This window comes from Oryzias latipes, chromosome 14, assembly GCF_002234675.1.
Source record: "Oryzias latipes chromosome 14, ASM223467v1".
NCBI classification, from domain to species: Eukaryota; Metazoa; Chordata; class Actinopteri; order Beloniformes; family Adrianichthyidae; genus Oryzias; species Oryzias latipes.
Genome location: NC_019872.2, coordinates 29,059,623 through 29,076,068, shown reverse-complemented (window position 1 = coordinate 29,076,068; position 16,446 = coordinate 29,059,623). Strand labels below are relative to the sequence as shown.

The window sequence follows — 16,446 nt, the reverse complement described above, 5'->3', positions numbered from 1 at the left end:
TGAACTACAAATAAAATATGAAAAAAATAAGATCCAGAACGGTTCTTCTGACCAATAGAATGACTGAGGAACAGCTGTTTGTTTCTCTATAGACGTCACTGGGATTTTAGCTTCTTGGAGCCACTTCCTGTTTGGGAACGCCATGGGGGAGGGCTCACTTAGTCCAGTTCTGATTTACAGTCAATGGTAAAAACATGTTGAAGCTCTGAATTCTGGGTAAGTGTTTTGACTTAAACCAAGTTTTTCATTGCAACAAATGCTGATGTTTGAGTGGCGGCCCTCATTTTTTAAAATAAACGTTCATGTTCAATTCATTTAAAAGAGAAATGGGTTTCAAATGGATCACAGTAACCAATCTTTACGTATAGAATGCAACTCTAATTAATCAAATACATTCAGTTTGACTTTGAAGAAATTTGTTACTGAATGTTTTTAACCCAAGAATTTGTCGTTTTGGTTTCATGAAACCTTTTTATCATCACTAAATCAAACCGAGTTAAATAAAGCAGATTCTGTATTTGACAGTGAAACTCCTCACTGTTTGAAAGATCAGTTCAAAGTTTGGAGGTTTTTATTCATAATTACCTCTCTGTATCTGAGTATTGGATGAATGGACGTTAGTTTAGACTTCTTAAAAAGGGAAACTAACAGGAAAGGAGACGGTTGTGTCTGTGGGCTTTCTGCAGACCAAACTTCCTCCCATTCTTCAGCTCCATTGATAAAGAATGGTAAAGCATTTTGACAGCCATAAAATAGTCTTTGTGCTAAACAAGGGAAGTCCCAGCAGCCTATTTGCCAGGAAGTGGCTCTTCTCCACGTAGGCTGCAGAGCGTTCTTTGAAGAAGAGGGGAAACGACTTCAGGCTTCTGGGTTTGGAGTCCTTCATGCTCTAATTCGTCACCTGAAGGTTCTTGGTTCTGGAGTAAAATTATGAACCCGCCAACAAGGCCTCCAGAAAACCAGCGTACTCGGACCATCAAGACCAGTTTAAAAGATGGCTAAACATTTATTAGAAGCATCGTGGGCTTCAGTGTTTCATCTGAGCGCATCTCTGCTGTTCAGAGTCCCTTGAAGATCCCTTGCTGCACTTTGCTGTTCTTTGGTATTCAGCCTCATGCTCCTCTCAGCCAGCAGTTGGATTAATAATACATGGGGTTTCGTGCAGTCGCTGGTGCCATTGGTGTGTAAAGGCCTTTTCAAATTCATTGTGTAGGGATGCTATACTTCACCCTGTCCAGTCACTGGACATGAACTGAATGTTCATGCGCATTTCCTACAGGCATGCGGCGGGCGACCGGTCATAGAGGACACTTAGATAACACATTAGGGGAAGTAGGAGAGATTAGACGTGTTGTACAGGTTTTATCTATTGGGTTAATATGGCGTTTTATCGCTGCCATATATTGAACGAGCGCAAAGTGAGTGAACCTTACAACCGCGCAGGCGCAATTCTAACCGAGTGACCCCGCATTTTACAACTGCACCCCTGCAAACCTAACTGAGCAGTGATCCTGCACGCTCACTGGGTTTGCACGCAGTGTTCAGGGGGGTGTTTGTCACTTGGGGGTGGTAACCTTTCTGCTTGATCTGATTGGCTGCAATTTGTGTGTCAAATCCGGCGAAGCAGCGGGGGGGACTTTCTTTTAAGGCTTTAATAGAAAAGAAACGGCGGCTGTAACGTGGATGAAAACGGTAACAAATGCAGTGATTTTCACATGAGAAAAACTTACAGCAGAAAAAACCTGCTGCACTTTCTGACCTTGGTTTTGGGTCGTTGATTAACGTTTTAATCCACGTTACATCTGCCGTTTATTTTCTATTAAAGCCTCTAACACACAGGGGGGGCGAACAAGTTTGACACAAAGAACCGAAATGTCTAACTGTGATAGTCAAAGAGCAACACCACACACTGACCTGCCACACACACACACACACACATACACACACACACACACACACACACACACACACACACACACTCTTAAAGCCATATTATTTCCCATAACACACTCCTCTTCTTCCAATACAACAGCATGGATTAAACGGCGCCGTTATGGGTGTTTTCTTCTGTATTTAACGTTAACACATACCGGTAAAACATGCATGCCGGTGTGTGTTTGAAAAAGGCAGCAGGAGCAAAACTGAGTTGTTGTGATTTATTTTTGATTTTTTTCATTCATCAATCAGAATCCAAAAATCATCCAAGTCCTCGTCTTCTGGATCTGAAATGAACAGCCGGGCTACATTTCTATCAAACACGCCAGCTTCCCTTCCGTCATCGTGTCTCATCGTTCTGCTTTATGCACACATCTGCACTGTTGTACTATGGGGGGGGGGGGGGCTTCTTTGACGTCCTCTTCTCATGCTGTTCTCTCCTAGGTCTTCTTTACCGAAGTCACACAGCAACACATTGGGGCCGCTCCGTACATTTGAGAGAAAATTTCAGACTTTTATGTTCGCCTTATGGTTGTGAAAGTACTGTATATAGAAAATATGATAAAAAGCAGCTCAAGAGCCGCCTGTTAACCCCCCCTGCTCTAAAAATGAAAGTCCCGCCCCGCTGCTTCGCCAGACTTGACATGCAACTTTCAGCCAATCAGATAAACCAGAAAGTTTACCGCCCCCAAGTGACAAAAACGCCCCCTCAACACAAACCCAGGGAAGGCGCAGGAGTGACGTGAGCGCGCTGGATCACGGCTCCGTTAGGATTGCAGGATTGTAAAATGGGGGGTCGCAGGGTTGCAAGGTTCCTCACTCAGTTCCTGAATACATCAGTTGTCCTTGTGCTCGTCCAATATAAGGCAGCCATGAAACGCCATAGGTTAACTGAAACGCCATAGGTTAACTGAAACGCCATAGGTTAACTGAAACGCCATAGGTTAACTCCTGTACGGATGCGTGTGATGAAATGTGACTTTGTTCTGTCTTTACATTAAAGTTAATTTAAACCCAGAATGCTGTGGAGTCAAAGTCGCAGCTCCGGTTTCTTTCTTTGGTGGAATCCAATGATCTTTTCCCTCAGTGTCTTTGAGAAACGAAATATCAGAGTTTTGTTTAGTCTTAACATACTGAGGGTGTTGAGAGTTTTGGCGTCTCAACCATGGTTGTTTGTGTGGTTTCTCCTTAGGGGGTGAACCGGATGGGGAGGGACTCTCTGGTGGGACTTGGCGGCACCAGGAAGAAAGACTGGCACGACTATGAGGCCATCAGAAGAGACGCCACTCGATCCGGTCAGTGCCGACGCGCTGTGCAGCAGGAACGCAAACACGTTTGAACCTCTGTTTCCTCCAGTCAGCTTCCATTTTCTTATCCGCTGTAAGCCAGAAGAAATGGGTTCATCCGGAAACGAGCCATAAAGACGAAGAGCTTTCATTTGGAGGCTCTGTAGGTGGAATGACACCTGCATGTTTGTGTTTTCTGAGATTCCACAGGACCCGGGCCTCTAATGACTATTAGCACTTTGAAGGTCTGACGTCAGAACCCTCGTCGTGGAGTCGCAGCTCCGCTCTTCTGGTTTCTAGTTTTTGTTTTACTCTGCATTGATGAAAAAAGAAGGGCAATGTCCAAAAAGCATCACCATGTGATTCTGACAAATGTTATTATCTCCTCCAGATTTTGTCTTTTTTTATACATGTCACACTTCGTCAACTCAAATATTTAAGTTGAAGTTGTTTTTTTAGTGCAGTTCATGAAACTAGCTAATAATCCTGTAAAGTAAAGTGTGCGATAATCAACAAGCGGGAGTCGACAGGAAAGTCAGGAAAAAATATGCTGATACATTAAGAAGAAAGCATTAAATAGTGGATCCTCTGCCGTCATTTTCCCGCTGAGACTTTGAAGCAGCAGCTCCTCACGTCTCACAGTTTGCACTAAAACTGAGCAGCTGTGTTCTGCACGTCTGTTTCTCATCCAGTAAAAAGCTCATTTCTATGTCTTCTGCTGCAGCTACGCATATATCTGCGTTAGCTTCTCACCAGAACAGAGTTTCCTCATTTAAAAATAACCCTGATCGGTGAAATCCACGGAGTCTGATTCCAGACGTTTATGGCAGTAAAACTCCTCACTGCATAAATACACTTTTCTCAGACAAACATGAACATTTTCACCTTTTCTCTGGTTTAAATTCTCAAACCTTCATAGAAATTAAGTCCAGGATCTTAGAATGAAAACAAAGATCTGATCGATCACAGATTTCTGATCTGAAGAGCTCCACGTTTCTGTTCAAGAGACACAGAGGAGATTGATTGACAGGGTCTCCAGCCAATCAGGACACAGAATAGGGTGTGCTGTTTAAAAAAACAGCATAATTGCTCTAAAAGAACGAGCTAAACTGGGAAAGATGAACTGTGACGTAGAAAGGGAAGACTTTTTTCTGTTCTGTTTGACAGATTTAACTAAAAAACATGGGTCTCTGATAATGTTCAGTGGGTCAGACCAAACATGGAGGCGGGCCGGATCCAGCCCACGGGCCGTAGTTTACCCACCCCTGGCTTAGACGACAGGACTGAGTGTTTTCTAGTTGTTCCATTTCTATGTTGCTGCGTCTCCATTGACTGTCTTCTCGTCATCGATCTACTGGAACCATAGTCAGAAAAACTCTGAGGAGGAAAAACTGTGGAGAACATTTTCAGGATCTGTTGTGAAATGAACCCAAACTGCAGAGATGTTTAGGTTTGGTTTCCTGCTGAAGTTAACCAGGAAGTTGACAGAAAAACTTTAAACTGACATCATTTAAAGTGATAAAAACATTTACTTCCTAAACTTTTGTGTTTTTATCTGTTGTAACACTCTACAGTTCATTTAGAGTCTTAAGATTATTGTCGTGGGTTGACTATGGAACACAAATGAACAAATGAACAACCAATTAAATCAAGATTTGTTCTTTAACCATCATAATTTCATTGAACCCAGTCACACTCCATGAATCGCGCTCCCGATTACATTATAGGTCCGTGCACGCGTTTACGATGATTCCCTATTGTCCGTCTAGCGACTCCCACCTGTGTGCGCGTAAGCGCTCCGACGTAAACAATTCCTCCCAAAGTCAAAAGAAACAGAAAAACTGAAATGATCTCACCCCGTCCTTCGGGTTAACGTCAGGGAGTCTCATTTTTCTCATGGTCACTTTCCAGCCACGTCCTTCCCCAAAAGAAATTAATAATAATCCCAGCGGCAGAAGTTGGAAAGGTCCACGTCAGATCCTCCTCTGTGACTCCCGATGGTCGGTTTCCGGGGTATTCCGTGCGTGCTTGCTGTTGGAAGGGCCCTCTTAGTCTCCCTTTCCGTCTTGTCAGAGTTTGAACTCTCCTTAGGCTTTTTGCCCACCTTGTCTGTCCCTTTTTAACCCGGAAGCCATGCCGGGTGTTAACGCACCCCAGCTGATCGCATCAGCTGTGAGGAGTGACGTCAGCGGCATCCCCGGTACACAAATACCCAAAATACACACATTCACTAAAATAAAAGGAAAACATAGGACCTCTTCACCTCATAGGGTGTAAAATACAGAAAACATGATACATTTATGTGGCTTTGTCACATAGTCCCCCCCTCCAGCCGGAGGCTTCTAAGGACTTAACCCATGATGGGTCTTTAAATTAACCACATGGACGGTATCTTCCTTCTGTGGGTCACCCCAACCAACCCTGTAATTAACAGGCCCTAATCTTTGTAGTACTTTTGCTGGCCCTTCCCATCTAGGCGCAAGCTTTGCTGTGAACTTAGAAGTGGCTTTGGAAAGTGGATGTGTTCGGACCCAGACTAGGTTACCCGGGAGAAAGTGCGCATCTTTCCTCCGTTGGTTATAGTACCTAGCTTGTCTAGCCTGATGCAACCCCACTCTCCGTTTGACCTCCTCTGCCATTTTACGTTGCCGTTCTACCAGGTTGTACGACCCCAACTGTTCAGGTGATGGAGGTTTGTGAATTAACCGCTGCAGTGGGCCAAGTATGTTTCGTCCTAAGGCTAACTCTGCAGGGGTTTTCCCTGTTGTTTCCTGTTGAGCGGTGTTTATGGCAAAGCGGAACTCAGGGATCCATTGGTCCCAGGTGTTGTGTTGCTGGCCGATAAAGGAGGAAATCATGGTCTTTATGGTTCGGTTGAAACGTTCTGTCAGATTTGTTTGAGGATGGTAGCTGGTGGTTAATTTCTGTACGACTCCCCAGTTGTTACAGAGTTCGTTCAACAGATGACTGGTAAATTGAGGACCCCTGTCCGACACCAAGTATTTTGGTACCCCCCAACGAGTAAATATTTCTTCCCGTAGGACTTTTACAACCCGGGGTGTTTTGCCATCTTTGAGGGGAAACATTTCCACCCATTTTGTATAATAGTCAACGACCACTACAAGAACGGTGTTCGATTTCTTGCTCCTTGGGAAAGGTCCCATGATATCAATTCCCAACATCTCTCCCGGCAGAGACACAGAGGTGTTTTGTAATAAACCTGATGGTTTTCGGTTATCTGCTTTGGTTCTTTGACACACCTCACAGTTTTTTGTATGATCCCATACATCTTTACGCACATTAGGCCACCAGGCTACCTCCAAAACCCGCAACAATGTTTTTAGTTGTCCCAGATGACCTCCTAGAGGGTTATCGTGGAAATATTTCAGGAAATCTGAGATTAGCAATTTAGGAACCACTAACTGGAATTTTGTTCCTTGGTCTCTCAGAGGAACCCGACGATACACGACCCCTTGATGTTTAATAAAACTGATACGATCGGCAGGAGGGTTCCCTAACTGAGACTGACATAGCTCGTTCACTGTTGAGTCCTTGGCCTGGGCCTCGGCTATCTCTGCTAAGGTTGTTGGTAAGTCGGTGGAACTCTTCCTAGAGATCTTTAAACATGGAGCAGACCTGTTTTCATAATGTTCACAGGTCTGTGGTAGGTTGTTAGAACCCATGGTTCCCACCTCTGGTTCCCAAACCCTTGATAATGCGTCAGGAACCTGATTGAGACATCCCTTCCTGTAGAGCACTTTAAAGTTGAACTGCTGTAAACGTAAGGTCCAGCGCGTCAACCGGGAAGATGACTTTGGACAATTGAATGCCCATGATAATGCTGCATGGTCTGTATAAATGAGAAACTCCTGACCTTCTAGGTAGTGTCGCCATTTCTCCACTGCCCAAACTACAGCCAAGCACTCCTTCTCGGTGGTGGAATAGTTCTTTTCTGGCCCATTAAGCAGTCTGGAAGCATAAGCGATGACTCCCTCACCTTTTCCAGTTTCTTGGGTCAGAACTGCTCCGAGACCCACCTCACTAGCATCTGTGTGAACTTGGAAAGGAAGCACTGGGTTAGGTTGAATTAATACAGGAGGGCTTTTTAAAGCTTTTTTCAACATATCCATCCTGACTTGGCATTCCTCAGTCCATCTCCACTCAACCCCTTTTTTTTTTAAATTATGCAAAGGAGCGGCTATATCTGCAAAGTGGGGTATGAACTTGTGGTACCATCCAACTAAACCTAAGAATCGTTGGAGGGATTTTAGGTCTTTGGGAGCAGGGAAATTGCTTACTGCTTGGGTCTTGTCTGGGTCAATCTCCACACCTTTCTCTGACACAAGGTGACCCAGAAACCTTAACTGCCTTTTAAAAAAATGGCACTTCTTCATATTCAAATTAAGATTGGCAGCCTGCAGCTTTTGAAATACAGTGGCCAAATCTTTCTGATGGTCTGCTTTTGTCTTTGAATACACAATGATGTCGTCAATGTATACAAAACATATCCGTCCTCTCAATTGTCCTAAAACTTTCTCCATCAACCGTTGAAATGTTGCTGCTGCGTTCCGCAATCCGAAAGGCATGCATTTGAATTGGAAAAGTCCCAGGTGTGTTGTAAAAGCAGTGACTGGTTTACTACGTTCGTTCATCTCTACCTGCCAATAACCTGCCTGAAGGTCTAAGGAGCTAAACCAGGAGGCGCCTTCCAGTGACTCCAAGATGTCATGAACAAGTGGCATAGGATATGCGTCAGGCAGGGTCTTGGCATTGATCTTCCTGTAATCCACACAAAACCGGTAGGATCCATCAGGCTTGTTCACTAGGACTACAGGAGATGACCAGGCCGACTGAGATGGCTCTATGATGTTTTCTTGCAGCATTTTTTCTACATGTTCCTCGATCACTTTCTTCTTCAAAGGAGAAATTCTGTAAGCTCTACTTCTGACTGGTACATCATCCTTTAAGAAAATAGTGTGTTTTTCCACATTGGTCTTCCCTAAAACCCCTGATGTGACTGTAGGCCAATCATCAATCAGGGTTCCAAGCAACTCAGGAAAATCTGTGTCACAGGTCACAGGGTCCAGCGTGGTGGTGGCTGCCCAACACGGAGGAAGTTTTCCGGGCTGAACAGCATAATAAAGCTGAACTGATGGTAAAGAGGGGTTGGCTGAGTAATGATCTCTGGACTGCACCTGCATTGGCGAACCGAACTCGTGATACACATAACCTTGGTCAGATCTTAAGCCGTATGAATTCTTAGCCAAGTTGAGAATGGCTCCGGATCTTGAAAGAAAATCCAAACCCAGGATTAAAGGAAAGGCAAGGTGTACATCTTCCATTATATGGACAGACAATGGCCACTGTCCCACTTGTCCTTCCAAACAAATGGTCTTTTTACCAAGGGCTTGATGCACTGTTCCATCCGCCATGACAAACCATTGTCTTTCAGCAGGTTGAATGCTTTCTTCGTTCCGAGCTAATTCTCTCCATAAACCATTCCTCATCAATGTAAACGTGCTCCCAGTGTCCACTACAGCCTCAACTTTCACCCCCCGTATGGTGATTGGGATCATTAAAAGTTTAGGCTCACTACCTTTCTGTGGGTTCTGTTTTCCCACTGTGACCCCTATTGCTCCCTTTGGCATCATTTTCCGGTCAGTTTGTCTTTTGGGTGGTCTATCAGCACCAGCATGCACCTTCTGCCAGTACTCTTTAGCTCCTGAACAGTCCTTCTCCACCATTGAACCTATTTTCACCAGCTGGGCTACCGATGAAACGGTGCCACGCAGACAGCCGGCCACCTTGGGGTTGATGTTATTAAGTATCCGCCGAACTATTTCTTCCTCTGTCATGTCTCGTTTCCACTTCAGACACAAAGCCCTATAGTCATAGGCAAAGTCACGTAAACATTGCTCCGGCCTCTGCACAGTTGTTCTTAATTGCTCTTCCACTTCACTTAAATAATCAGTTGGCAGAAAAGCAGATAAAAAAGCCTCCTTGAATGTTAACCAATCATGCACAACAGGTTTAGTGGCTTTCCACCAGCTTAAAGCAGGTCCCTTCAGAACCGCGGACAGGGCTCCTAACAGCTCATGATTTGATAAGGGTCTAAGGCAGGGGTCGGGAACCTTTTTGGCCGAGAGAGCCATAAACGCCACATATTTTTAAATGTAATTTCGAAAGAGCCATACAATAATGTAGCATCCCTTTCCCACACTGAGGCACGGAGACTTAACCTCTTTTAAGGTTCTTTATTCTGGTTACTGTAGACCGCAACAAACGCCGAACAATTAATTCAGCAGCTCCTGAATCTCTCCCGCCGAGACGAGAGCGCTTCTCCCAACTTTATATCCCCCTGCTCCTGCTCCAGCCCTCCCCTTTCCCTTATTCGGCCCATAGCTGAACCCCATTGGTCCAAACTACCTAACAACAGGCTGAGCGACAGAACTGAGGGCCAATCAGATCTCTGCTTGATCGATGCGTTCCATGAACTCCAGAACTTTTAACGCGGCCCGACAGTCGTCCAACTCAGTCCGCGACAATATGTTTAAAACTAAAATACAAGTGAATGTGTGCATTTGATGTAATTTCAACATTTTTAAAGTACAATAAGTCTGTGGATTCTTTTTAATAACATTGTTATGCTGTTGCTTATAAATGATGAGTATTTCTCGTGGTAGTTCTGCTGATGGTCTAGTCTGGTTGATCCGTGGTGAGTTTCTGCTTCATGCAGGCGTTGAGACTTTAAACGTGATTGTAGGTCTGAATGTTTTGTAGATGTGAGACAGACTGATCACATGCAGACGGGGAGCCAAACACACACTCACACGCTGCAGTGAGTGACAGGCAGCGGGTTTTACGTTTTTACAATCCCTGCGCGATTCACCTGCTGCCTGTCCCCACAACACCTCACCCCCACCCTCTGCTTTCTCCCTCACACATCCCGTCCCCGCATCTGCGCGCTCTTTCTCAGAGACGGGAGCGCGCAGTTTTAGGCACGGCAATTCACAGGTTTCTGGCTGGTACAAACTCTGTGAATTAATAGACAATTTTAAACTTATACTAGTGCTGGCGCAGATTTGTCTCTCTAAGCACCGCTACTACTGCGCGCCTCTGGCATCGCATCGCGCACGAGAAGGACTGGTCTAATGGAAAAAAAAAAAATTAGAATTAAAGATTTGTCTGCGAGCCACATGTGACCATCAAAAGAGCCATATATGGCTCGCGAGCCATAGGTTCCCGACCCCTGGTCTAAGGTCAAGATAGTTTTCACACCGTTCAATGAAATTCAGCGCATCCGAGGTCTGCGGACCACCGAACGTGGGAAAATCCAACCGAACAGGAGGTTTGGAGTAAAAGGAGGTTGCACCAGACTGACTTATTTGGTGTGAATGACAGGGTGTGGGTGTCACAGTGTAATCTGTTTCGGTGGATATGGCTACTGTTCGCCGAGGTAGAGGGGTACTAACAGTCCTAAATTTCTTTAGTTGGTTCTGCCATTTCTCATCCCTTCGCAATAAACAGTTCACCACATCCTTCTCTAGTTTTTCTATGCTGGACATTAAAGTTTTTTCTAGCTTAGCAAAGCTGACGTCCACATACTCCCTGAAATTACTTTCTCGGTTAAGAGAGCTTGTGACAGATGCTCTGAAAGTTTCTTCTAATTCCTTCACGTGATCTTTAAGTGCTGCCACCTCCTGAGCTAGATTGTCATTCTCCGTTTGACAGTTTTGTTCTTGTGTATGAGCTTCTTCTGTCTCAGCAACTTCAACCCCAGCATCATCATTCACATCATCCACTTCATCATCCTCATTATCCCCCTGTACGGACCCGTCATCCTCACTGTTATGCAGGTATAAGGTACTTAGTAATGATGATAATCCTCCGTCTGAAGTTTGTCTGCGGGTAACAAATGGCCCAGCTGTGAAATCTAAATCTGTTTCAGCCTCAGCCATTTCTGTTACTTTGTGTCTCAGTAGCTTTTTAGAAATTATAGAAATAATACATACACAAATCACCCCACACACCCACGAAAAACAAATTACAAAAAGGATAAATTAATCCCCATACTGGCCACCATATGTAACACTCTACAGTTCATTTAGAGTCTTAAGATTATTGTCGTGGGTTGACTATGGAACACAAATGAACAAATGAACAACCAATTAAATCAAGATTTGTTCTTTAACCATCATAATTTCATTGAACCCAGTCACACTCCATGAATCGCGCTCCCGATTACATTATAGGTCCGTGCACGCGTTTACGATGATTCCCTATTGTCCGTCTAGCGACTCCCACCTGTGTGCGCGTAAGCGCTCCGACGTAAACAATTCCTCCCAAAGTCAAAAGAAACAGAAAAACTGAAATGATCTCACCCCGTCCTTCGGGTTAACGTCAGGGAGTCTCATTTTTCTCATGGTCACTTTCCAGCCACGTCCTTCCCCAAAAGAAATTAATAATAATCCCAGCGGCAGAAGTTGGAAAGGTCCACGTCAGATCCTCCTCTGTGACTCCCGATGGTCGGTTTCCGGGGTATTCCGTGCGTGCTTGCTGTTGGAAGGGCCCTCTTAGTCTCCCTTTCCGTCTTGTCAGAGTTTGAACTCTCCTTAGGCTTTTTGCCCACCTTGTCTGTCCCTTTTTAACCCGGAAGCCATGCCGGGTGTTAACGCACCCCAGCTGATCGCATCAGCTGTGAGGAGTGACGTCAGCGGCATCCCCGGTACACAAATACCCAAAATACACACATTCACTAAAATAAAAGGAAAACATAGGACCTCTTCACCTCATAGGGTGTAAAATACAGAAAACATGATACATTTATGTGGCTTTGTCACATAGTTATGTTGATTCTGATTTCCTGAAATAATGCAGAGTAGATACAGTCAGGACCATAAATATTTGGACAGAGACACATTCTTTCTAATTTATTTTCTGTACATTACCACAGTGAATTTGAAATAAAACAACTGATATGCCGTTGAAGTGCAGACTTTCAGCTTTTATTCCATGGGTTGAACAAAAAGATTGTATAAAAATGTGAAAAACTAAAGCATTTTTAAACATGATGGTCTGGGCGTGCATGGTATAGCAACCATCCAAACAGAACAACTGAGGTTTGATCTGTGAGCCTCAGTCAATCGGATCGTCACCTAAGTAGGAATCCACCGCCGCACCAGGTTCTAATCTTTGGCCTCGGATCTGGTTCCATGAACAACTTGAAGGTTCCTCTTGTGCTTTGAACTCACAACAAATGAAAGCAGTTTGTTGGGATCACGGGGATGGAAGGAAAGCCGGTCCTGTTCCAAAATGTCAGGCGGAAGTTCAGACGTTTTTTTTTTTCCATAACAATTGATGACATCAGAAGAAAGGAGAAGCATGCTGAGGTCACCTCCATAGGCAGCAGGGGTCACATGACCACACGGTGACTTTGTTTTGACAGTGACGGGTATAAGAACAGGAGCTTGTGTGTCTGTGATGCAGGAAACGGCGAGCAGGGGAAGGCGTTTCCCCTGACGGATGCTGACCGGGTGGACCAGGCCTACAGGGAGAATGGCTTCAACATCTTCGTCAGCGACAGGATCTCCCTGAACCGCTCCGTCCCCGACATTCGCCATCCCAAGTGAGTCACAGAAACACATGGACCCCTGAACATCTGGAAAAGGCTACGATTCACCAGACAGCTCTGTGTTTCACCTCAGAGCTAAGATAAAACTCATAAAGCCCTCAGTTCTGCCTGTTTGGACTCACTGAATCGCGTTAAATCCAGAAGCTGCCGTTTGTCAGCCAGATAGGGGTCAGCGCCTCTGAGCAGCTTCATCTCCCCAGGAGGTGAAACGGGCCACGGAGGTTTTCCTCCCCGCCGCAGAAGGTCAGCTCACAGATTGGCTCTCCATCCCTGTGGAGGGAGAACGAGTCGGTCTGGCTGTATTTCAGTGTCCTGCTTCTGTGTTTCAGAATTGTTCTGATGACTTGCTGACTTACAGCTTTGCTCATCAGCTAACACACCCTGTGTGAGTCATCCCTCCGTCCATATAGAAGAAAGGAAATGTTCTCATTTCTACTGTTAAAAAAGACACAATTCCAGCTGGTTAAAAATAAAACGCATGTTTTTCAAACTGGAGCCTCTAAAGCGCCTAAATCACCTGGGAGAATATCTCTCACTTAGAGCTGTTAGCTAAAATCTCATCAAATTTTAATAAAAAGTTCTTAATAAAATGATGTTTTAGTGTGCGGAACAAGTCCAGGACCGTTTTAATGACATGAACTTTGCTTCATCTGTTTTTTTTCAGTCTCTGTCTGAAAGTTGAGCAGATCTGACGGGAAATAGTTTACGTTTCTTTAAATTTGATTCAACCAATGTGATGCTGTTCTTTGAGCTATAAATCGTGTTTTTTTAACGTTTTTGTTGTCTGGTTTCCAACACCAAAGAGTTGTTGCCACCTGCTGGCTGGAATTGTGCATTGCAACCTGCAGGCCCAAAATGAACTGCTGATGACCTGGAGCGTTCAGACAATAACACGACCACAGACGTTTATGAATTCTACACTTCATTTTTAAATTCATCACTTTGATACTTTTATTATTGTTTCTACAAAACAGGTTACACAGCCATCACAGCATTATCACACAATAATCACAATAAAATCATGCAAAACTCACACAAAAGTCTGTCAGTAATCACACAAAAATCATACAGGAATAACACAAAGACCACACTCGACCTTCGCACAAACATGTCACAACAATCGCAATAAAATCACACAAAAGTAACACAATAATCACAGAAAAATATGACGATAATCCCACAAAAATCAATGACACACGAATATCACACAATCATCAAACATCACACAATAAAATAACACAAAACTCACACAAGCATCACAGCATTATCCCACTAACATCACAAAAAACCCACTTAATTATCACACAAATCAAACAATTATGACAAAAACAAACATCAAACAATATTTACCCAATTATCTCACTATTATCACACAAAAGTTTGACAAGAATCGCACAAAAATCAAACAGCAATGACTCAAAGACCACACACGAATATTACACAATCATCAAACATCACACAATAAAATAACACGAGCATCACACAGAAGTCACACAAGCATCACAGAAAACCTACTGAATCATCACATACAAATCAAACAAAAATGACAAACACAAACATCAAACAATATTTACCCAATCATCACACCACTATCACCCAAACATAACACAATAATTACCCCTAGCATAACTCAATATTCACACCATCATCACACGATACAATGACATTCTAGTTGTGTAGTGCTGAAAGTGGTATTTAAAGTCGATGGCAAAAGCTTGTGAGTGACACAGAACATCTGAATGTTGGGATTCTTTCTGTGACGTCATCTTTAAAACGTCACACAGATCCTTTCCTCTCACTCTGATGCTGCCCGCAGCATTTTACCGACTTTATTAAGAACTTTTCAAACATCTGTCAGCTAACTTGCTGAATAATCACAAAAAATGAACCTACCTGGAGTTTTCCACAGGGATTCAGTCTCAAACATGTTTATGTTCTTTCTGTAAAGTTAGTTGAAATTGACGTAAAATCGACGATCAAACTTCTCTCCATGACGGTCGACTCTTTGGTCTACAAGCTTTCCTCAAGCATTTCTGTTCCTCACCAACAAAGACTTTAGCTTCATTTTTGACCTTCTCGTTTGCAGAGCTGAACTCTGGGAGTAAATGAAGCTGAGGCTGCAGGTGGTTTACTTACCTGAGCTCTAGTCAGGCTGAAGCTAAGCCTGAAGGCAGAGCTCTTTATTGGTCAGCTTCATTCCCTTTTCATGCCTCACTGAAGTCCAGACAGTCAGAGAGCAGACGGACGCCACACTGCAGGAACTCAGAGGAGATCTTCCTGTTCCTCTGTGCCGTCTCCACTCATTTACATGTAGGAGATCAAAAGTACAAAAATGTTCTGTCCTGCTCCTTTTGACCCCCCCCCCCCACTCTTTGGCCCGATCCTTGATGTCTTCAGAAAGACGTACTTTAGGCCGTTGCTCCGTTTGTAAAGCACTTTGTGATTCTTTCTGGGATAAATATTTGCCGTTGAAGCTCACAAAGGAAGAAATGGACAGACTCCTGACTGTCCATGATGTCCAGCTCCAGTCCTGAGAGCACAGCTGATCCTCCAGTGCTGCCTTAAATCCCCATGGAGACTATCCAGCATCACACCGATCCGTCGCCATGGCAACAAAATAACAGCTGCTGCTAGGCCTGAAACTGTCCAGCAGAGCCTGGCCTGTGTGTGACTGCAAACACAACTGCTCCAGGAGAGGCAGCACAACTGCATTTCTTTAGTCTAATTGCTTCATTTTTTTATATTTGATATGTTTTTAGATGACAAATATGCCATCTCAGTATTACCTGCTGAAAAACACAATTAAAAAAATCAAAAACATGAAAAAACAGAAATGCTGCACAAATAATGACGACCCACATATTAAAAAGGAACTGAGAACGAGTAGAAATAATAAATGATTGAGGGAGAGTTGGAAAAGCTGTGAAATCAATTATTAGAAAAGTGAAATAACAAAACATGCATGTTTTCAGTATTTTACAGGAGAAATCTGTAAAAAACAAAAAAGTTTTGAAAGTTTATGTGTCAGTGCTTTACTGAACCTCCAAAATAAAGCTTTACTCCAAAATAATCCGTTCTGTTTAGAATAGATCGTTTTGAGGTTTGATCAAAATGATAATGATGATGAAGAGCGCAGTCCACCCTCACATTCAGGTCTCGTCTGACTCATTGCAACACAAAAATTCTGAAAATAAACTCCCCAGTAGCTCCATAAATACCCTCTGCTGAACCTCCTTGGAGGTTCTGACCCGGTTCTTCACACAGGGAGGCTTCCTCTGACCCGTCCTCGCTTTGAGGCGCTTTGAATCGGTTCCTCTGCTGGGCTCCTCTTTGGGGAGCGTGGATGTTCTGGTGTTTATCTCCACATCTATACAGTTTGCATCCAGTGACCTTTAGAGGAACTCGCCATGGGATGTGAGATCCGTCCCACGCTCCGCTCCTGGTGGTCAAAGCTCGTCTGTATGAACGTGGAGGTAAAAGATCCAAAAGAAAAGGAATCTGTGACTAAATCAGATTATTTACCTGAAAGATTATTGACCTGAAACGGACAAATGTTCTCCACTTTAGGTTGTTGCAGCTTTTATGGCAACACAA

The 16,446-nt window shown here is 43.9% G+C and overlaps 1 protein-coding gene across 1 annotated transcript in view; it reads left to right on the top strand.

The window, feature by feature from the left end:
* The window catches only part of LOC101171188 (polypeptide N-acetylgalactosaminyltransferase 10), an 82,432-nt gene that overhangs the window by 24,628 nt on the left and 41,358 nt on the right, over window positions 1-16,446 (top strand). The window contains exons 2-3 of the mRNA XM_023962178.1: window positions 3,128-3,230; window positions 12,708-12,846. Of these exons, the coding sequence (XP_023817946.1) occupies window positions 3,128-3,230; window positions 12,708-12,846 (242 nt within the window). The remainder of the gene's footprint in view (window positions 1-3,127; window positions 3,231-12,707; window positions 12,847-16,446) is intronic.